This window comes from Giraffa tippelskirchi, chromosome X, assembly GCF_054371585.1.
Source record: "Giraffa tippelskirchi isolate mGirTip1 chromosome X, T2T-mGirTip1v1.2.pri, whole genome shotgun sequence".
Lineage (NCBI taxonomy): Eukaryota > Metazoa > Chordata > Mammalia > Artiodactyla > Giraffidae > Giraffa > Giraffa tippelskirchi.
The window spans coordinates 34,667,615-34,690,452 of NC_137289.1; the positions used below are offsets into that span (position 1 = coordinate 34,667,615).

At 41.7% G+C, this 22,838-nt stretch overlaps 1 protein-coding gene and 1 non-coding gene across 6 annotated transcripts in view; both read right to left on the reverse strand.

Moving 5' to 3' along the window:
• IL13RA1 (interleukin 13 receptor subunit alpha 1) overlaps positions 1 to 22,838 on the reverse strand; it is a 74,306-nt gene that overhangs the window by 50,840 nt on the left and 628 nt on the right. For all 5 annotated transcript variants that reach the window (XR_014075625.1, XR_014075626.1, XR_014075627.1 and 2 more), the window contains exons 2-4: positions 17,152 to 17,291; positions 9,792 to 9,930; positions 7,809 to 7,929 (exon numbers count right to left, since the gene is read on the reverse strand). Coding sequence is in view for 2 of the 5 variants with exons in the window: in XM_081564417.1 (XP_081420543.1) it covers positions 7,809 to 7,929; positions 9,792 to 9,930; positions 17,152 to 17,291 (400 nt within the window). In the remaining 3 variants the exon portion in view is untranslated. The remainder of the gene's footprint in view (positions 1 to 7,808; positions 7,930 to 9,791; positions 9,931 to 17,151; positions 17,292 to 22,838) is intronic.
• LOC145537303 (small nucleolar RNA SNORA35) lies at positions 18,566 to 18,695 on the reverse strand. Its single transcript, XR_014076326.1, has one exon. It is a non-coding gene; the product is annotated as a small nucleolar RNA SNORA35 (small nucleolar RNA).

A 22,838-nucleotide genomic window follows, 5' to 3' on the forward strand; every position in this document is an offset into this window, starting at 1 on the left:
ATTAGTCACAAGGGAGATGTGCAAACGTTCTGCAGAAAAGGAAAACAATTTAGAAAATAACTAAGAGGAAAGAGTCCCAAACCCTTGATTTGTTTACTTTAGAATCATCTGTGGTCATTTGAAAAATGCAGGTCCCTCAGCTCCTCTCCCAGAGAATCCTACTTAGAAGGTTTTGCCCAGGGACTAAGTTAAGCATTTTGACAGCAGTTCTCCAGGGGACTGTGCTACAAATCCAGTGTTATAAAAAGCAGATCTTTCCCATAAATACAGTCAATTGATCTTTGACAAAGGAGCAAAGGCAATACAAAGGAGCACAGATAGTCTCTTCAACAAATGGTGCTGAAACAACTGGATATCCACATGCAAAAAAAAAAAAAAAAAAAGAATCTAGTCACAGACCTTATATTTTTCACAAAACTAAACTCACAATGGATCACAGACCTAAATGTAAAGTGCAAAACTATAAACCTCCTAGGAGATAACAAAGGAGAAAACCTAGATAATCTTGGGTATGGTGATGACTTTTTAGATACAACATCCAAGGCATGATCTTTAAAAGAAATAATTGATAAGCCAAATTTCATTAAAATTAAAAACTTCTTCAAAAGATAATATCAAGAGAATAAGAAAAGAAGCCAAACACTGGAGGGGTGGGAGAGCAAATATTTGCAAAAGACACATCTGATAAAGGGCTGTTAGCCAAAATATACAAAGAACTCTTAAAACTGAACAATAAAGCAAAATACTCAACTAAAAAATGAGCCAAAGATCTTCACAGACATTCCACCAAAGACATACAGATGGCAAATAAGCACAATGCAAATGAAAGCAACAAGATACCACTACACACTGGTCAGAATGTCCATAATCCAGACATTGGCAATATCAAATGCTGATAAGGGTGTGGAGCAACAGGAACTCTCACTCATTGCTGGTGGGAATACAGAACAGTACAGCCACTTTGGAAGACAGTTTCTTACAAAACCAAACATGTTCCTACCATATGATTAGCAATTGTGCTCTCTGGTATTTACCAAAAGAAATTGAGAACTTACATCTACACAAAAACCAGCATACAAAAGTTTAAAGCAGCTTTATTCATCATTGCCAAAGCTTGGAAGCAACCAAGATGTCCTTTAGTTGCTAAATGGATACATAAACTGTGATACATCCAGACAGTGGAATATTATTCAGCACCAAAAAGAAATGAACTATCAACCCATGAAAAGATATGGAGGAATGTTACATGTGTAGTACTAAATGAAAGAAGCCCATCTGAAAATGATACATACTGTCTGATTCCAACAAGATGAAATACCGGAAAAGACAAAACTAGGAGAATAAACAAATCAATGGTTGCCAGGGATTGGGGTAGGGGAGAGATGAATTAGTGGAACACAGAGGATTTTTAGGGCAATGAAAGTACTCTCTATGGTAATTATAACAATGGATATATGTCATACATTTGTCCAAACCCATAAAATGTAGAAGACCAAGAGTGTGCCCTAATATAGACTATATAGAATTTTGGTGGTGATGATGTATATCAATGTAGCCTCATCAGTTGTAACAAATGTACTATTGATGAGGGATGTTGATAATGCTATGCTAAGTCGCTTCAGTCGTGTCCGACTCTGTGCGACCCCATAGACGGCAGCTCACCAGGCTCCACCGTCCCTAGGATTCTCCAGGCAAGAATACTGGAGTGGGTTGCCATTTCTTTCTCCAGTGCATGAAAGGGAAAAGTGAAAGTGAAGTCACTCAGTCGTGTCCGACTCTTAGCGACCCCATGGACTGTAGCCTACCAGGCTCCTTCGTCCATGGGATTTTCCAGGCAAGAGTACTGGAGTGGGGTGCTAATGGGGGAAGCTATTAATTGTAGGGGCAGTGGGTACATGGAAAATCTCTGTACTTCCCTCTCAATTTTGTTGTAAACCTAGAACTGCTTTAAATAATGTCTTTTTAAAAAAATGAAAACAAAAAAAAATTTTTTTTAATTCAGATCTAATGTATTTACTTCTTCAAAGGCTGTTCAAAGAAATGCTTCAATATAGAAAGTGACCTTGTCCTTTAAGAGATAGTATATAATTTTTTTCTCCTAGTTGTTGGCCCCTGTGGTTCATGAATGCAAACAGTTTTTTAAAAACTAAGTTACAGCCATGACTGGTTTTTAGATCAGACAGGCCTGAAATGTTTTGCACCCACACAGAAATAGAAACTGAAGAAACTTAGGACATTATTGTTACATAACTAAAGAGAACTATGTAGAAAGTTATTTTTTTTTTCAATAATGAAAGGGTAACCTTTGAGATTCGTTTTTCATTGTACCCTGAGTATTTCACCTATTTTCATGGACTCCAGATAAGAAATTGTTAAAAAAATCTTTTGTTGTACTTTAGGAAAAATAACAAAAGGGAAAATACTGATTTTGAAGAGAAAATTTTTGAAATCTTGTGAAAGATTAGATGATAACCTAAAATAGGAGGCATTGGAGTGCTTCCTGTTAAAAACCACACACTGAAATCCACACAATCACCCTGCAGAGAGAAGGAGGAAATGGACAAATTAAAGACTATTTCCTGCACTCTAAAGATGATTAGTTTGTTAAGAAATTCCCTAAAATTCATTGGCTTGGCTAGTCTGTAGCTATTAAGGTCAGGCTTCCTTCAATGCCAGACTATCCAAGTCATCGCCCTGGGGCTTCAAAATGACTCCACGTTTTTCTGACTAGAGATTTGGGAAACAGTCTCTGGCAGTTTGACATGATTTTAAACTGGTACTTAAACCAATTCCGATTGTTTGATAATGAATGAGCCATCTATCTTTCTTCTGTGGTTTTGATTGGAAAGTATCCCTCTAGGGGAGAGCAGGGAGGAAGAGGTGTGGGCTAGGTGCCAATTCTGTGAGGTGGTGGAAAAGGTCAGCTCTGTGTACTGGCTGCATCCTCAAGGGAGTGGGGATGAATAATAAAAAACCATGTATTGCACGCTTACCCTACAAATGTTAGCCATTAGGCCAACTCCAAACATTCTTCATATAACAGCCCTCAAAACATCCTTAAGAGGCAGCACTATTGTTACTACTCCCATTTTACAGATTACAAAACTGAGGCTGAGAGAGACGTGACTTGCTCCAAATCACACTGCTAGTAAGAAAGAGAGTCGGGATTTGAACCCAAGCAGTATGGCTCCAGAAAAGAGAATAAGGTGGTAAGGACAAACGATACAGAATTTATACCAGCCTGTCCAATAAAATTTTCTGGGATTATGGAAATTTGTGGTGTCTGGTACAGGAGCCACTAGCCATATGTGAAATTGGCTAGTAAGACTGAACAACTTAAGTGTTAATTTGATTTAAGTTTTTTTTTAATTTATTTATTTTAATTTGAGGCTAATTACTTTACAATATTGTATTGGTTTTGCCATACACTGACATGAATCCGCCACGGATGTACATGTGTTCCCCATCCTGAACCCCCCTCCCAACTCCCTCCCCATCCCATCCCTCAGAGTCATCCCAGTGCACCAGCCCTGAGCACCCTGTCTCATGCATCAAACCTGGACTGGCGATCCATTTCACATATGATAATATACATGTTTCAATGCCATTCTCCCAAATCATCCCACCCTCGCCCTCTCCTACAGAGTCCAAAAGACTGTTCTATACATCTGTGTCTCTTTTGCTGTCTCGCATATAGGGTCATTGTTACCATCTTTCTAAATTCCATATATATGCGTTAGTATACTGTATTGGTGTTTTTCTTTCTGGCTTACTTCACTCTGTATAATATGATTTAATTTTACTTAATTTAAATTAAAATGTAAACACAGTCATGTGTGACTAGTGGCTCTTGTACTGGACAGCACAGGTCTATGTCATAGGAAGAGTCCACGCTGATGACCGACTCTGGGAATGTGTATGACAAGAAGTGGTGTCCCTGCTGCATTCCCCCCACCACTGGGTGCCAGTGAACCCCCACTCTTTTGGGATGGATGCCATCCCATGGTTGTATCTTATCCCTGCACCACAGCATGAACTAAGGGCTGAAAGCCAGCCAACCAGCCCAAGCACTGTCTGCGGTCAGCTTTGGTAAGATGCTGCATCAGCCCTGAAGATGAACACTTCAGTCCAGAGGAAGAAGAATGCCTTCTTATTTGGTTGGGCCAGTTTTTGATAATTTATTCATCCAGAGGGGATGCTAGTTTTGTAATCTGCACTAAGATTCATTTTGTGCTGGTATATGCACCAAGGTGGGGCTTTCCAGGTGGCTCAATGGCACCCCACTCCAGTACTCTTGCCTGGAAAATCCCATGGACGGAAGAGCCTGGTAGGCTACAGTCCATGGGGTCACTAAAAGTTGGGCACGACTGAGCGACTTCACTTTCACTTTCACTTTCAGTGGTAAAGAATCCACCTGCCAATAGAGGAAATGCAGGTTTGATCCCTGGGTTGGGAAGATCCCCTGGAGGAGGAAATGGCAACCTACTCCAGTATTCTTGCCTAGGAGAACCCCCTGGGCAGAGAAGCCTAGTGGGCTACAGTCCATGGGGTTGCAAAAGAGTCAGACACAACTGAGTGACTAAATAACAACACATACTCCAAGGCACTTCCCTAAATTTGTCTAACAAGAACTCCAAGGGCTAGGCTATCATCTGTCTCAGAGCTACCCTAATTTCTATATTTGGGTTACTTTCCTGCACAGTCTGCCGTGGACTGAAATAAAGTTTTAAGACTTCTTCCCTTCCTTTCCCTGCCCCTGCTAAAGATAGATTCTTTGAAGGTTTTCCCTGTGATTTTACCAATAACAACTCTAGGAAAAGCAAGGGGAATTAATAGCATAATAAACTCAGGGATCCTACAAGTTATAAGACTTCAAAGCCTCTAATAACAGCTCTCTCCAGACTTCACCAAAACATCACCAGGGCCAGGCTGCTTCTTTTAAGGCTTAGTTCTTGGGGAGGCAGATCTACTCCATCCTTCTCTCTGTTTATTCCTGAATTATAATGCTCCTGAGTTGCTTATGCTTGCCCCCTAAGTCCTCACCCCAATCCCGAATGTTGTCTAACTTTGGATACTACCAAACGTTCGAAAACCTATTCACAGAGCACCTCCCGTGTGTCAGGCATGGGGTTGGGGGAATAAGACACAGCCCCTGCTCTCAAAGGTGACGCAGACTGGAGAGGGTGACCACTAAGTAAACAGGAAATGACAACACGATGTGCTGAGTATTGTGACACAGGAAAGTACATAGTACATGACAACCGGGCACGTACCTAGGCTAGAGAGGTCAAGGAAGGCTTTCTGGAAGGGAAGAGATGCCTGAGCTGAGATAAGAAGGACAAGTTAGAAGCGTCCAGGTGAACAGGCGAGGCCTGGGCCACAAGGGCATGCAGAGTGCTTCCGCTATTCTGCCTGAATGTCCGGTCTGTACGCCACTCTTCTGTTTGAGTGTCTCAAGAGTGAGTTTGAGGAACTGAAAGAAGTTCAGTGTGGGCTGGGTGGTGGGTGCAGGATGACACTGAGTCGACAGAGCCAGTTAGGAGAGTGAGCATAAAAGGCTTTGTTGCTCCTGCTGATGAGTTTGGACTTTAGACCGCAGGCACCAGGAACCACTGAAGGGCTTCAAGTAAAGGAGAAGCAACAGGTACCACTAGCAGGCAAGTGAAACTGCAAACCTCACATGAGAATGATCTGTACTGGGGAGTCAGGGGGACTCCAGACTGAACCACGTGAATTCAGTGCTGTCTGCCTTCACCTGCAGTGCCCCTCAACTTGCCTGGGAGCACCTCTGGGGACAGGGGAAGAGAGGGAATGCCAACCCCAAGGCCACCTGGGAGGCTTCTGTTCAAAATTCATGTGATTTTTCTGGTGTCCTATTCCATGATATAGCCACGAGGGTTGTCATGTACCAAAAACATTCATACTTTTCATCCAGTCATTGGGCAAAATGGACATTCCAGGGTAAAGGCCCCATTCATCCTATAACTTCAGAAGTTCTGGATGTGGCCCTCCATACCCCACTCTCTCAGAAACAGTCTGAATGAACGATAGACAGGGGGACAAGGCCACGTGCAGGGCACTGCCAACATCAGACCTCCTGCTTCCCTACCTGGAATCACATAAACTAAATACTCCCAGTCCTGAGACCATTCTGCCTCAGCGACAGCCTCCAACCTCAGAGACACTTCCGCATCTGGGCAGTCCACCCCTTCAGCAATGCCTCTCACCTTGCTCCACCACCATGCCAAGCTCCACCCTCGCTTCTCACAGAGCCTGTCTACACTTCTGCAAGCCTCCATCGTGCACTCTTCTTTCTATATAAACAACTGTGTCCAGCGCTGTCACCTCTACATTGAAGCTTCAGGAGTAAAGAGACAGGTTTCTTATTTCTGCTCACTATTCAGAGATTTACCCACTATGTATGTTCAGGTTTTACTAAATTGAATTGATTAACCTGGTTCTTTCTTCCCTGTTCTGTTGTTAATAATCAATTCTAGGCTCCAAAGGAAAGGAAATAATGAAAGATTAATTTAGAAATTTAACAAATTTTGTAGATACAGTCACACATAGGAAATACAAGTTATTCTCTGGGGTACTAAACTACTTTTTAACTCTGGGAATGATATAATTTTCCTTTTGAAAGATAGATACCAATCACTCATACATTGCTGGTGAGAATGTAAAACAATACAGTTACTCTAGAAAATAATTTGGCGGTTTTTTAATAAAACTAAACATGCAATTACCATATGATCTAGCAATTACACCGTAAGGCATTTGTTCCAGAGAACTGAAAAGTAAAATTCACATAAAAACCTGAACATGAATATTTATAGCAGCTTTCTTCATACTTGCAAAAAAATTGAAGATAACAGAGATATCCTTTAGTGAATAAAAAGTTAAACAAACTGATACATCCATATCATAGAACACCACTCAGCAAGAAAAAGGAATGGACTATTGATATATACAACAGCTTGGATGGATCTCCAGAATATTATGCAGAGACTGAAAAATAGAGTTAGCCTCTGACAGTTATTAATATATTTTGTATGATTCTGTTCCTGTTACATTCTTAAAATGACAAAATTATAGATGGAGAACAGATGAGTGGTTGCCAGAGGTTATAGACTTGGGGGAGAGGAGTGTGGAGAGAGGGGGTGCAGGAAGGAGGTGGATGTAGCTATAAAAGGGCAACTTGGGACTTCTGTGGTCCAGTGGCTAAGATTCCTCACTCTCAATGCAGGGGGCCTGGGTTCGATCCGTGGTCAAGGAACTAGATCCCACATACCACAACTAAAGATCTCTCACGTAGCCACTAAGACCAGGTGCAGCCAAACTGACTAACTGATTTTTAAAAATAAATAAAAGGGCAACTAGAGGGATCCTTGTGATAATGGAACTGTTCTGCATCTTTGCATATGATAAAACTGCATAGAACTACACACACACCCAAATGCCTGGACGGAACACTGGTGAAATTGGAATAAGGCCAGTGGACTGTACCAATGTCAATTTTCTGGTTTTAATATTGCACCCTATATATGAGATGTTACCATTGGAAGCAACTGGGTGAAGGGTAGATGGGATCTCTTTGGATATTTTTTGCAACATACCAGTGGATCTATAATTATTTTTTAAGGTTTTTTTTTTTTTAAATGAGACACCAAAAGCAGATGCATTTTTCATTGCAGCAAACTGTAGAAAGGAATAGGGTATTCTGTTTATGTTTTAACTAGGTTAGTTCCAAAGGTTCCCAATGCAATCACAGTCAGTCCCTCTGCAGTAAGTGTACTGTCCATACTCACCAGTAGGATAGAGTGTAGTTAGTGTCAGGACTCGTATGCCTTCCAGGGAGCCAAGTGCACTTCATGTACCTCAGGTTGTGCCAAATGCATTGGAGCTCAGTAACAGCAGACTCAGGATCACCTAGAACATCCAGCCAAGAGTTTACGACTGTCCTCTCCTTGTAGTGCCAGCTAGCCAATCACTCTGAGGGCTGGGGGTGATGAGGGTGCTTCAGGCTGCTTCCCCCAGAAAGCTGACCCCTAACCTCTCACTCCCATTTGACCCAGAAGGCACCCAGGAAGGAGAAAACCCAAATCTAATTTGCTCACAACTTTCTCTCTCATCTCCTCAGACTAAGAAGACATCTTTACTATCGAGGGACCCTAACTCTTGTACTCCTAACTGGAGAGAGAGTTTAAAGGTCAAACAATATTTCAATCATAGGAAATGACTATGATGTTTCCCAAATGAATGTGAAAACATAAACAACCATTATATCTACCTATTGTTTTAAAAAAATACGTTTACTGAGTTATAATTTACTTTCCTGTCATTTCAGCAATACTGACACATCTTGTTTTAAAAATTAAACAAACATTCCTCTTGAAGCAATCTGGGGAAAGGTAAGCAAAATATAACTCTTAGTCACTGCCTATTGTGTGTTTTGGTCTTAGGAGCCAGAAAATCTCATTGATCTGAAATCTCTACCTTTAGAAAGCCTTTTAAGTTAAGATATAACATCTCTAAATTAAACGCCTTTGTTTAAAATTCAAACCTGCTATCCCTCGTGATCCTTAAAAGGCTACTTTTTATCATATTACAATTTTTTGTATCACCAACCACCTTTTGGTCATAATACAGTTTAGGCTTTATTCGGATTATTAAACTCCTCAGGAAAGGAGAATAGGGGAGGTTAAGTTGTTATAAACCATGCTCCCAGCCTCTTACCCATACTGAATTTTATAATTTTACAAATATTACTTCATATACTTTTGATCTGTGAAAGGCAGGTAGACAGAATGGTCTGGAACACAAGTCATGTAGTGCTAAGGTTTGGAGGTAGGAGATGGGACCCTGCCCAAGCAAAGGGCAACATAATATGATGATAATATATATCTAGCATTTACTCTTTGCTGGGCATTACTCTAAGCACCTCACATATACTGATTTATGTGATCCTTTCAACACTCCTGCAAGGTAGGTACTATCATTGTCCCCTTTTAACAGATGAGGAAACTAGAGAGAGAAGGGGCAAAGTGATCTGCCTAAGGGTACATGACTAGAAGTTGGCAGAGCTGAGATTTAAACTTTGACATCTGGGCTCTGGTAGCCATGCTCTTTGTACGTATATGCTACTCCCTGCATGTAACATAGGAGCCAGAAGGACACTGGGGGATGGATGGGAAGGGAGTTTGGGGACAATGATCAACTTGACTACTTGACAGCCTTTCTGAGGGCTGGTCTTGAGTCAGAGTTAGGGAACTATGCCCACTTGCCTCTTTAAATATCTTTCTCCAAATATATCCTTTTGATATGTATATCAAACTAATCTCTCTACATAATGAGATAATATTTTTGTTATTTTTTTAAGGCACTGGACCTAGGATCTGAAGATCAACACAACTCACTCAGTTTCCTTCTTCCTCATAAAATGAATCAGGATAATAATACACACCTTTGTCATTTCACAGAATAAGCTTAAGAAGCTCGATTCAGGGGAAAGGCATGTGTGTGTGTATGTGTGCATGTGTGTGTGTGAGGGTGTGCCAGTGTGTATTACTTTCCAAATTATTCAGTACTCTATAACTACCAGGGATGGTCATTCAAGTTGTTTGTGAGCATCTCACAGTTATCAGTGTGTTGTCAGCATCTAATACAAGTCCCTAACACTTATTAGACTCAAGTGTTTGGAAATGGAATGAATTAATGAACACTGAACATAAGCAGGTAGATAATTTGGATGTATTCTCTAAATGCCAAGAGATAGTGCTTTCAGTTGTTACCTTCAGGGGGCGAGATGCACTTTTCCACCAAAATGCTGGGCTTTTCACTTTCATTGGTGCTGCACTGGGACCCCACCTGCAGACAGATCCTCTCATTCAGGGGCACTTCTTTTGAACGATGAGTTTCTGGAGCAATTTTCTAAGGTAAAGAAATTTAAAAGGTATTGCTGCAGCCAATGCACAGAAATACATTTATGTAAGAAAACATTTGCATGCTGAAATGTGTAAAGAAAATGAAAAGTTAGCAAATGGTATCCAGTTCAGTGATTCTCAACTGGGTGTGATTCTGTTCTCCCACCCCTTGATGACATTTGTTGATGTCTAGAAACATGTTTAGTTGTCATAACCGGCAGCAGGGGGCGGGGGGAGGGGAGCAGGGTGAACTGCTACTGGCATCTAGTGGGCAGAGGCCAAGGATGCTGCTAAACCCTCTACAAGGCATACGACAGCCTTCCCTCACTCCACAACAAAGAATTATCCTGCATCAAATGGCAGTAGTGCCACCATTGAGAAACTCTGGTAGAAACAAAAGACAGTTATCCCACATTTTCATGTATAAACATCATGACATTTTCTATAAACCTATCATGCTAACATGTCAACTGTCTAAGAGCAATCTCAAAGGAAACACAGTGAGATTATCAAAATTCAATTCCAAGTAGATGCAGTATAACATCAAGATTAAGGTCAAATGAACTGGTCTAAGAATCTGGCAACTCTGGTCACCTCTGAGGAGAGGAAGTAAAGAAGGGGAGCCTGAGGGCTGAGGAACGACTTTTCACCAAACATCTTTCTGCACTGACCATTTTGACGATCTCACATAGACATAAGAATGATAAGGGCTGATGTTATATGCACTGAGTGCAGTACATTCTTATTCTGAAAGGTAGATAAGCTTTGTGGAACCACAGAAAGCCAGCTCATAGACAGCCTACAGATAAAAATCACAAATCTTGTTATTATGATTTAGAATAATGAGATTAAAGGACTCTTCAGGAAATTCACATTTTCCAAGGTGACAGAGTTGGAATTATTAAGAACAGAGCTGCTTTTAATCACAGTTCCAAGGCGCTTCCTGTTTTGTAATAGTTTCTGACTCAAGTTGGAAATGGCATTTCCTTTTATATACGTGCTAAGAGCCATGAAGGGGAAATTTTGTCAGAGTTACCTCTATCTACCACTCTAAGGGGGCTACTCTGCCATTTCACACGTCTGCCAGGAGCTGAGCATGAAGGCAACTGTGAGAGATTCTCAAAATGAGGACCCAAGGATGTCCTCTGAGAGGTAGCCAGCCAATCATCAATCAACAAACCATAGCAAAGACACGGGGAAAAAAAAAAAACACTTTATGAGACACTGAATAGCTCTATGGACTAGGCAAGACAGCACTATAAAAGAGGAGTTAGTTGGTCAGCCCTGGAAGAAAAGAAAAAGAAATGTCTGCAAACAAAATTGTGATGGGGAGAAAAGGTGTTTTGGTCCATGAACATTGAGTAGGTTTGTCCCAGCAGCAAAGCCATGCCTACCCTCAGTGGTGCCTCCAGCTATTCTGAGCCAAGTACATTTTCACAACAAATTCCTGACTCCTTGCCAAGGAACCTACTTATCATTTGGCTTTCCATATAGTTGCTGCCTACAGGGATGGAACATACCAGCTCTGCCAACAGAAGCCTCTCGAGACTGTTTCACTATTATTGTTCTCATGGTGAAGTAAGGAACTGGTCCTGGATTGATGAATGCATGCTGAGGAAATGAGGTTTCTCAAAAGACTCTTGAGAATGTTTTGGCATTATTGTTCCCATGATGAAGTAAGGAACTGGCCCTAGATTGATGAATGTGTGCTGAGGAAATGAGGTTTCTCAACCTGTGAAGCTGACGACCAGTCCCAGGATTGATGGTGATGATGCCAGGGAAGCTCTGAACGCACATTTCACTAACCACACTATTTTACTGAGCAAAAGTCCCATATACCCCTGAAGGAGCCGCCCTGACCAAGAATCCTCGATAATTCTTGTGTGGAAACTGCGTTTGCCCTTTGAGGACACACGGGGGAAAATGCATGGTCAAATGCCATCAGTGAGAATCATCAATGAAAAAATCTCAGTTCTCAAATCATCTCACAATTTGTATGGAAATATAAGAAACCTCGAATAGCCAAAGCAATCTTGAGGAAGAAGAATGGAACTGGAGGAATCAACCTGCCTGACTTCAGGCTCTACTACAAAGCCACAGTCATCAAGACAGTATGGTACTGGCACAAAGATAGAAATATAGATCAATGGAACAAAATAGAAAGCCCAGAGATAAACCCACGCACATATGGACACCTTATCTTCGACAAAGGAGGCAAGAATATACAATGGAGAAAAGACAATCTCTTTAACAAGTGGTGCTGGGAAAACTGGTCAACCACTTGTAAAAGAATGAAACTAGAACACTTCCTAACACCGTACACAAAAATAAACTCAAAATGGATTAAAGATCTAAACGTAAGACCAGAAACAATAAAACTCCTAGAGGAAAACATAGGCAAAACACTCTCCGACATAAATCACAGCAGGATCCTCCATGACCCACCTCCCAGAATATTGGAAATAAAAGCAAAAATAAACAAATGGGACCTAATTAAAATTAAAAGCTTTTGCACAACAAAGGAAACTATAAACAAGGTGAAAAGACAGCCTTCAGAATGGGAGAAAATAATAGCAAATGAAGCAACAGACAAACAATTAATATCAAAAATATACAAGCAACTTCTGCAGCTGAATTCCCGAAAAATAAATGACCCAATCAAAAAATGGGCCAAAGAACTAAACAGACATTTCTCCAAAGAAGACATACAGATGGCTAACAAACACATGAAAAGATGCTCAACATCACTCATTATTAGAGAAATGCAAATCAAAACCACAATGAGGTATCATTTCACACCAGTCAGAATGGCTGCTATCCAGAAGTCTACAAGCAATAAATGCTGGAGAGGGTGTGGAGAAAAGGGAACCCTCTTACACTGTTGGTGGGAATGCAAACTAGTACAGCCACTATGGAGAACAGTGTGGAGATTCCTTAAAAAACTGGGAATAGAACTGCCATATGACCCAGCAATCCCACTGCTGGGCATATACACCGAGGAAACCAGAATTGAAAGAGACGCGTGTACCCCAATGTTCATCGCAGCACTGTTTACAATAGCCAGGACATGGAAGCAACCTAGATGTCCATCAGCAGACGAATGGATAAGGAAGCTGTGGTACATATACACAATGGAATATTACTCAGCCATTAAAAAAAATACATTTGAATCGGTTCTACTGAGATGGATGAAACTGGAGCCCATTATACAGAGTGAAGTAAGCCAGAAAGAAAAACAACAATACAGTATACTAATGCATATATATGGAATTTGAAAGATGGTAACGATAACCCTATATGCGAGACAGAATAAGAGACACAGATGCATGGAACAATTTTATGGACTCTGAGGGAGAAGGTGAGGGTGGGACGTTCTGGGAGAATAGCATTGAAACATGTATATTATCATATGTGAAACAGAACACCATTCCATGTTCGATGCATGTGACAAGGGCTCAGGGCCGGGGCAATGGGATGATCCAGAAGGATGGGATGGGGAGGGAGGTGGGTGGGGGGTCCAGGAAGGGGAACACATGTAAACCCATGGCTGATTCATATCAATGTATGGCAAAAACTATTACAATATTGTAAAGTAATTAGCCCCCAACTAAAATAAATAAATTTATAAAAAAAAAAAAAAATCTCAGTTCTCTTATTATACTAGATATTGTTCCAGTGAGTGGGCTGAGGAGTTTTATTGCACAAATATTTTTAATAAATGGAATTTCTTAAATTAAAAACATACTTTAGTACCTAAATCTGAACCTTTTGTTTTGGGCATATGAATAATAAAATAACTTAGAAAAGACATGGTAGGGGAAAAGATAAAATACTTAAAAAAAGTTATCTTCTGAAGCTCAAGGCAAATAATATTAAACTGGCATGAATAAAGTAGGAATCCCCATTGTCAATGACTGCCAAGTCAAGTGTGCCTCTCTCTATCAGAGCAGGAACCAAATCCCTCCCAGCAGATCTTGATGAAGTATGTCTGATGGCTCCCATGTGACTTTCAGCTGTGGTGACTCATTCTACTGGTAGCTGCTCTATGACATTATGCTCCACCCCTCAGAGAGTCTGGGCTCCTTTGAAAATTTATCAAAAATCAAGGCCAGAGTCCTGAGCCGATCTCTCCCCCTCAAGACCATGTTCATTTGGCTAGGTTGCAGCTTTCCCATTTCCTAATCCTTTCTCAGAAGGAAAGGGGGGCCAGCTTGAACTTTAGCCTCTTTGGATGCCTAGACAGAACAACAGCCTTTTAATTTATTCACCGAGTGAGACTCACCTGTCTCTTGGTGATGAAAGAAATCTAAAATCTGAGGCGAGATCAGGTTAGATATCGCTAAAACACTGGTGGAGGGCAGCCACTTGAACTAGTCTTCTATTTTTTTAAAAAAAATTATCTACGATTCTCTATGTCTCATATTAATGTTTCTCCAATCTGAAGACTGAAAATGACCTCAATGATTTACCTCATTTAGCAATTTGGGACCATTAGATGGTCACAAAAACACCATAACACATACAAACTATTATAACGCCACTGCATCAATATGCTTCAAAGCATATATACACCCCATGGGCCTTCTCTGGTGTCTCAGTAGAAAAGAATCCACCTGCCAAGCAGGAGATGTGGGTTCAGTCCCTGAGTCAGGAAGATCCCCTGGAGAAGAAAATGGCAATCCACACCAGTATCCTTGCCTGAGAAATCCCATGGAGAGAGGAGCCTGGCAGGCTACAGTCCATGGTTGCAAAGAGTCAGACACGACTTAGTGACTAAACAATAACAATATATACATCCCGGTGTGGTCTCATGACGTTAATGCTATATTCAAAGGACAGAGAGAGGGGAAGAAAATCTCTCCTGCCTTTGATTCTCAGCCTCAGGATTGTAAACTTCAAAAGGATCAGACAGGAAATCCCCCATCACTGATTGGAAGGGATAATCTGTGTTTATCACAATCCTGACATTGGTAGCCTTCAATGCTACAAATGGCTGCAATAAATGAGTAGGCCTTAGGCAGAGGCCACCCTTTATAGGTTTCTTTGGGAGCAAAAGGGAGGGACCAAGATTAAACAATAATACTGGTTGAACCATACATATGACCTATAAAAGAAACAATTTTACATGATTTAATCTAACAGTAATCATAATAAAAGCTAACAATTACTGAACACTAACTCTGTTCCAAGTATATCACAAACATTATCTCCTTTCATAAATGTACACCGTTCATATGAAGTAAGTATTTTTACCAGCTTCCCCCTCACCCGACCCCAGCATTTTACAAACAAGAAAATGAAGGCTCAGGCTGAGATAAGTTAAATGACTTGCCTGCCTAAGGCCACAAGACTTGAAAGGGGAAGAGACAAAATTTCCAACCCAATTCTGATTCCACTGCCTCCTAAAGTTACTTTAATGTCTAAGTTTCTGAAACTATACTGAGGTGTCAGCCCCATTTCTAGGCTGGCATGTTGGCATATCTAGCCGACTGATCCTTGAGCATGGCTGACAGGCTAATGAACAAGACCTTGTTAGAAAGATGGTGACCTCTCCTGGGGGTTTCAGTTATATTATATAGGTGACTCACTAAAAAGGGTCTTTTCTGGAATTTCTCAAGGCTGAACTACCAGAAGCTGTCACTAAGACTCCAACTGTCTAAGGCCCGTCCTTAGGAACAAGAGGAAGCCAACAGTGTGAAAAGGGGAACTGGTCTACCAGAGTTTCACTGGCTTCCGCATTTGGAGGACCTCTCTTAAAAGGCAAATACTTGGAACTGACCAGCCTCTTATCAATAGACATCTAAACTATAATTAACACCTCTGTGGGAAGGCAGATTAGCAAGTTCCCCTCGGGAGGGAGAGCCCATTCCATCCTCACTTCATTAAGCTTTCCCATACATTAGTTTTGGTATCCCAGCAAGCCAGAGAAGTGTAAAGCCACAGTTTACATACAAGGAAATGAAGGCTCAGAGAGGTTAAGGACTTTACCCCAGGCCACTGAGCTAGCTGCACAGTGCACTAACTAGTTCTCCAGACTCTTCCTGCCACCAAATTGTCTGGACATGATGATTCCACAGTTCACTGAGCCAAAGTACTGTCATTAATAATAACTTCTCATTGGCCTCCTCAAAATCCTGGGCAAATTCAACCCCAAACATCCTCCATCTTCCCCACCCACACACTGAAAGAAGATAGAGTCACCCCTGTTACATGGCAGGGGCATTGGTTCCAGGACCTCCTGTGGACACCAAAATGTGTGGATGCTCAAGTCCTTTATTTAAAATGGCCTAGTGTTTGCATATGACCTCTGCCCATCCTCTCCTATACTTTCAATCATCTCTGGATGACTTCTAATACCTAATACAATGTAAATGATATGGAAATAGTTGCCAGTTTGAAAACTTCAAGTTTTGCTTTCTGGAACTTTCTGGGATTCTTTTTTCCTGAATATTTTCCACCTGCAATTAGTTGAGTTTGCAGATGCAAAAACCAAGGAGTATATACAGGTATAAAACAGTTCTGAACAGACAATATGATGGTTTGAGGAACCTGTCAATTATAAGGGGCTACAAACCAATAAGGTTCTTAAGAGAAATTTCCATTAAATACGATTATCATAAAGAATCCGAAATCTTGTTAACAAAAATTCACTGAAATCGGTTGCACATCCGACTGAGAAAAGCTGAAAGTTTCTCTCATTTTTCCTCAAACATCAGGGAATCTTCTAGTCAATCCCACCTGTCACGGACATCTTATTTTTTTCACTTTCCATATGGCCATTTTCTTTGACATCACATAGATCTTGCATATCTACCTGTGCATGTGATTAATGAGATGGTAAATGAGAAAATTCCCTGAGAAACTGAGAGTCTTATATAAATACAATGCTTCAGGCAGCAACACAGAAACCAATTTTAACATAATTATTCATGGAGTGCCTATAGGAACCAATTTTAATGTAATTAATTATTTATGGAGTGCCTACTAGACAACGATACTTAATATTTCCTAAGAGAGTGATAACCTCAACTGTATTTGATTAGCAAATATTTTCTGATATTCAGTTTTGGACATAGCTGTTTCCATAATTTTCCCAGTTAAAAAAATCTGGACACGACTCAAACTAAAAATCCAACTTTGAAGTGAGATTAGAATGTGGCTCATTCTTAGCTCCAACTCACAGTTGTTCACTTTACCTTATCAGTGTGATCTGTTCCAGAAAACTTACCTTATCCTGTTTGTTGCCAAAATGACTGAAATACTTTAGACTACAATTCGGACTGGCTCCCTCAGGAGGATTCCATGTCCATATGATGGTGCAGAGGTTTTCAACAGAAACACTCAAATTTGTCACAGGTGGCTGAGATTCTGTTCAAATCAAGCACAGGAAACACATTTATCAACAGCAGCCAGTGTTTTCAGTGGTTCATTTCATTTTTCCTCCAAGTCCTACAGGCCAGGAATCATAAAACTGAGTTAATGAGAGCTAACATTTACTGACCCAGGTAGTATCCTAAGTACTCTCCACAAACGACTCCGCTCAGTCCTCACAACCTTAGGAGACAGGGACTATCAGCTTGTAAAGATGAGGCAACCCAGACAAGGGCTTTGAGTCACTTGCCCAATATCACACGGCTGGTAAATGACAGAGCTGAGATGCAAACCCAGAAAGTGTGGCTCCCAGGACGCATCACCTGCTATAGGGTGAACCCAGAGGACAGTATATTCTTAAACATCCAACTTTTCCTCCTGTGGGTATTTGGCGTCTCCTACACTTGCTCACCAAAGGGCACTCGATATAGACACTTCCCTCTCAGCAGTTCTGCGAATGTGTTGAAGCGGCTCATCTTTAACTGTGCTTGCTAACGTGACCTGGTAATTTTTTTTTATGACTATTCCAAAGAAGTACTGAGAGAGAGAGATTTAACAGCCCTGGTTGCTCCCCTGAGGTCTGACACTAAACAGCTGGAACTGTAGCTCTGGCGAATCTGAAGAGGGAAGAGAAGAGGAGAAACAGTGAACCAATGTCTTGAAAAATGTGTTTCATTTGGAGAAAACTCACCACTGTCTCCACCAAGTATTTACTGACTCTATTATTTTGGACTCAGCTCTAGGACCAGGGGGAAGTTTTCATGCTTCTGCCAAATGCAGGGAAGGAAACAGAGAGGGAAAGGAAATATCATTTCAAACTTTCCCGAGAACTTCTCCTGAGGCCAGGACTACCAAAATCACACCCCAGAGACTGGATAAGGGCTTCTCTGTACTATCTTTGCAACTTTTCTATAAGTTGAAAATTATTCCAAAACTCAGTTATTTAAACTAATGGAAACTTAATTATTATTAACTACTTAAGGACTACAGCTATATTAACTTATCAATAGGTAGTTATATTTTATACTGTATGCCAACACTTTGGAGTGCTCTGGGCCTCTTACATGATATGCAATATTTATAGCATTACCTTCCTTTTTAACTGAACAAAAAAATGCCATCTGTCCCAAAACATCAACCTGACAGGCACTATGTAGTTGTGATTCCCCCCAAAATCAGTTTTCTACATGGCAGCCTGCACCGGCCCTGAATTCTCAATATTCAGCCCACCATTCCTGACTCAACTACCATTAGCATTTCTGAAAGGTAGACCAAGGGCCCAGCTGTGGGGAGGAGCAGCCCATAGCAGGCCAAGTCCTTGTGGAAGCAGGGAGTTCCTATTGCACTGCATTTAAACCCAGCTGGTGCCAGGGGGCACCAATGGCTCAGGTGACAATGATTTTAAGATTTTAAGTGATTAAAAGTTAGGATTTAAGTTAGGACTTAATATACAGTTAGTCCATTTCAGCCTTTCTGACATCATGTCAATGATATTTTTAGAGACAAATCATTTATCAGGTATACAGCCTTTAATGAAAACTTTGTTCCTACTGGAGACCACACTCTACTTTAGGATTATCTCCCTTACTGTGCAGTTTCCAGAAACGCACTGCACCAAAAGTCCAGGATAGCTGGTTTAGCCCTTCCTGATATACCGCCTTCTCACCCACCTCCCACTCCCACACAGAAATTAAAGCCCTCACAATAAAAATATTACCTATTTATGGTTCGCTTTAAATCATACCCCAATTTTCAAGGCAGTTTAAGACTTTTTAAAATCTATTTTTTAACCTTGGTATTTCCCATCTCTCAAATGGATTTCTTTTTTGCCCATTTGTTCTGAAGTACATCCCTGGCTCAGGAAGATCCCCTGGGGAAGGGAATGCAACTGACTCCAGTATTCTTGTCTGAAGAATTCCATGGACAGAGGAGCTTGGTGGGCTACAGTCCATGGGGTCGCAGAGTAGGACACGACTGAGCAATTCACACACACACACACACACACACACACACATATCCTTTAGTCAGATCTTCTAACTCGTTTGCATTTTAGGGTACTTGTGGCTCTCTGCCATCCTTTTATTTCCTAATAGTTCCTTCCATTTCTCTTGAGATTCTTCTACTTCCTATACTTTAAAACACACACACTCACAGAAAGTTTAAATACAATCTGCAAATGTTTAAACGTATCTGAATACATGTATGTGGGTATAATACATCCAGACATATTCATAAACAAGTGGAGACTGTGCTTCTGGTAAAGCTCTGTAACAACTCTTCATCTGTAAGACATTTCATTTCAGCGTAGTGTAGTGATTAAGAGCATGGACTATGGAGCCAGGCTGCCTGAACTCAGATGCCAGCTCTGTTACTTACTAGCCGGCAAGTTACTTAACCTCTCTGCCTCTCTCTGCCTCTATAACATGAAGATGATAATTATAACCAAAGAAAATGGTTATTATGAGGATTAAATGAGTTACTACAGATGAAAAGCCCCAAACAGTGCCTGGCACAGAACAAGGGCTATGTAAATACATGCTATGTGCTTTCTTTCTTTTTGAAGAGACCAACAGTTCTGAACAGTTGCTTTGGTTTTCTATAGAATTGATATCTGCCCATGGCCTTAGAGACAGAACAAGCTTATCTGCCTGATAAACTTTTCTTAGGCACCTAATTCCAATCATTTCTTAGGGGTTGATCACTGACCGGAAAGGGAAGTGGGAAGGCCAGGGGGACTCAAGTTAACTACCTTGACTAAACTTCAAACCTCAAGTGAGTCTGTATGGTCATCTAGCACAAGATCCCATTCTAATTCTGAATTAATATGATCAATGCTGTCTCTAATAATAAGGCTTAACGCAAAGCTTGTGCTCTCTCTCGTTCAGTCACAGGAGCTGGCAGAAGCATGCATATGTCGGGAAAAGTCAAGGAAATCACGAGTCATACGTGAATCATCCATCTCTTTCCTTTACATCTCAATCATCAACCTCTTTCAGTGCTTTCCTTGCAACACCTCTCTTAATTATCCTGATCATACTCAGGTGCTCTGCTGGGTCCCGTGAGGCAGGCAGACATACAGCAGTAAGGCCCGAGCCTGGAAAGAAGGTGTGCCTGATCCATCTTTCTAGGGGCCACCTCCAATCCTAGATTCCTGCGGAGCTTTGCACTCTGGTAACCCCCCCAGCCCCACACTCAGTCAAGTCTCCCTGTTGACTTCTCCTCCAGTGTCATCTCCTCCCTCTGCACCCCAACTCAGATTCAAGGGCAAATGAAGCCCTTCTGCCTTGACTGGTTTGGCCAATGCACCCTCCTGCCAAGCCAGGCTCCTCGTTGAGCCCACAGGGGCACCGCCACCATTACTTCTGGGCCTCTGCTCCTGCTCTCCTCCCGAACTGGGAATAACCTCCTCCACCAACTCAAATGTCACCCACCCTAAAAGTCTAGCTCAAATTTTAGTTCTTCCTCAGAATTCCCAGCCCTCAGTTTCCCCTCTTCTGAATGTCATGGTACTTATTGTTTGGACTACACAGTCTGACAGTCATAAAGCAAGTCTCCAATACATGATCATTCGCTTTTTACCAATGGCCTGTACATACTTGCGTGAATGCCCATCAGTCCTGCCCTGCTGCTCTGGGAGAGGCCCAGCCCCCCTCCCAGCCAAGGACTCCCCTCATTTCTGCAGAGAGAGGCACTGAATGCAGTGGTTAGGGGCATGGTCTCTGGAAGTGACTGCTGGGGTCAGAAGCCTAGCTCTCTCCTGCAGTCTACCACCTACAAGCCTCTGGGCAAGCCTCTGGGCCTTGCTGTGCCTCAGTTTCCTCCCATACAAAACAAGAATGGTAACAGCACCAACAGTAAAGGTTCTGTGGAAAGATGAAATAGGTCAAGTGGAAAACTTAGAACGCTGCCCGGCATAGAGTAAACACTATATAAACACTAGTTGTTATTAAGAATGCCACAATGTGGGCTTACCAATCTAAACAGACTAAAACTAAGCTGGTAACCTAATCATTTTTATAAACACTCAAAAGATTAGAGCTGGAGGACCCCTTAAAACTTACGGAGTTCAGTCTCCTTTCACAGAGAACACTGTTGCACAAGGGAGGGAAATGACCAGTCCTGAAGCCCCACAGCTGGGAAAGGTCAGACCATTATAATAGTCAAGTCCCCTGTTTTGTTTTGCTTTTTCTCCCCCCACCATATCTTAATGCAATTGTATCAATATTTCCAATGGGAAAAAGTTTCTGTACTTCTAAGTAACCAAGTCGCCAATGAAGCTCTGTGACAAAACTGATTAAGTTGGGGATTGCCAGTATTAGCTAGAGTCAGCTGTTTGTTGTTCCAGGTGTGAGGTGTGTGGGAGAGGGAGTCTGGAGGAGGGAGGGGACTGGAGTAGCACCGTGAAAATCAGGAGACTAAGGAGATGGGTGGCTTCCCTGCTGGCTCAGTGGTAAAGAACCTGCCTGCAATACAATGCAATGCAGGAGATGTTTGATCCCTGGGTCGGGAAGATCCCCTGGAGAAGGATATGGCAAGCCACCCCAATATTCTTGCCTGGGAAATCCCATGGACAGAGGGGCATGGAGGGCTACAGTCCATGGGGCCGCAAGAGAGTTGGACATGACCGAGTAACTAAATGACAACAACCAATGGGATGGGTGACCTCCCTCCCTTCTCTGGAGTGTAGCTGCCCCATGATTATGGAAATCAGATCCCCCTCAAGTGAACTAGGAGCGTGGGGGGGGGCACAACGATTACACAATATATTCTAAGGCTCTAAGCCAACGCACAAAATCTGGCTCAGTACTAAAGAAGGCAGGCACTTGAATGAATGACTGACAAACTACAAACTTTCCTCAAGTCTCTACTCGAATGCCGCCTTTTCAGTGGCAGTCTATGTAGTCCACCCTATTTACAATGGCAAACCCCTAGACTGCTTTGTTTTTCTCCATAGTACTTATTGCCCTCTAACATACCTTATATTTTACTTTCCCCCCCCCTTACTCCGACTCTACCAATAGCATACCAGCTCCAAAGGGCAAGGACTTGATCTGTTTTGCTCACCGCTGTATTCTCTGCCCCTAGAACACTGCCTGGCACAGGGCACGCAGAGTCTGCATAGTTTTTGTTGACTGCATCAATAGAGGGCATCCAAGTTTCCTAATCAACATTTCAACTTGGGTTTCAAAGCCCAACGCACCGGTTGAAAAAGCAATAAACAAATTGTGGGTGTTTGTGTCAACGTGACAAAACCTATCAACTTTGGAGCTACTATCGTCACCAAAAAAACGTCCAGAAGGTTGCTCAGGCCAAAATCTGTCCCTCAGGAATTCATTAGTGCCCCCCCCCAAGTTTTCACAGGAACTCTGGTTGATTAATTTAAATTGCCGCACCAGGGGAGGAGTATATGAGAACTGGCATCTGTGCAACTTTTCTGTAAATCGAAAATTATTCCAAAATATAAAGGTTACTAAAGAAAAAGGCATTCGCGCGGATGGTGCTCCGGATTTCCCATGGATTTCTTGTACGCCAGAGGAGACACGT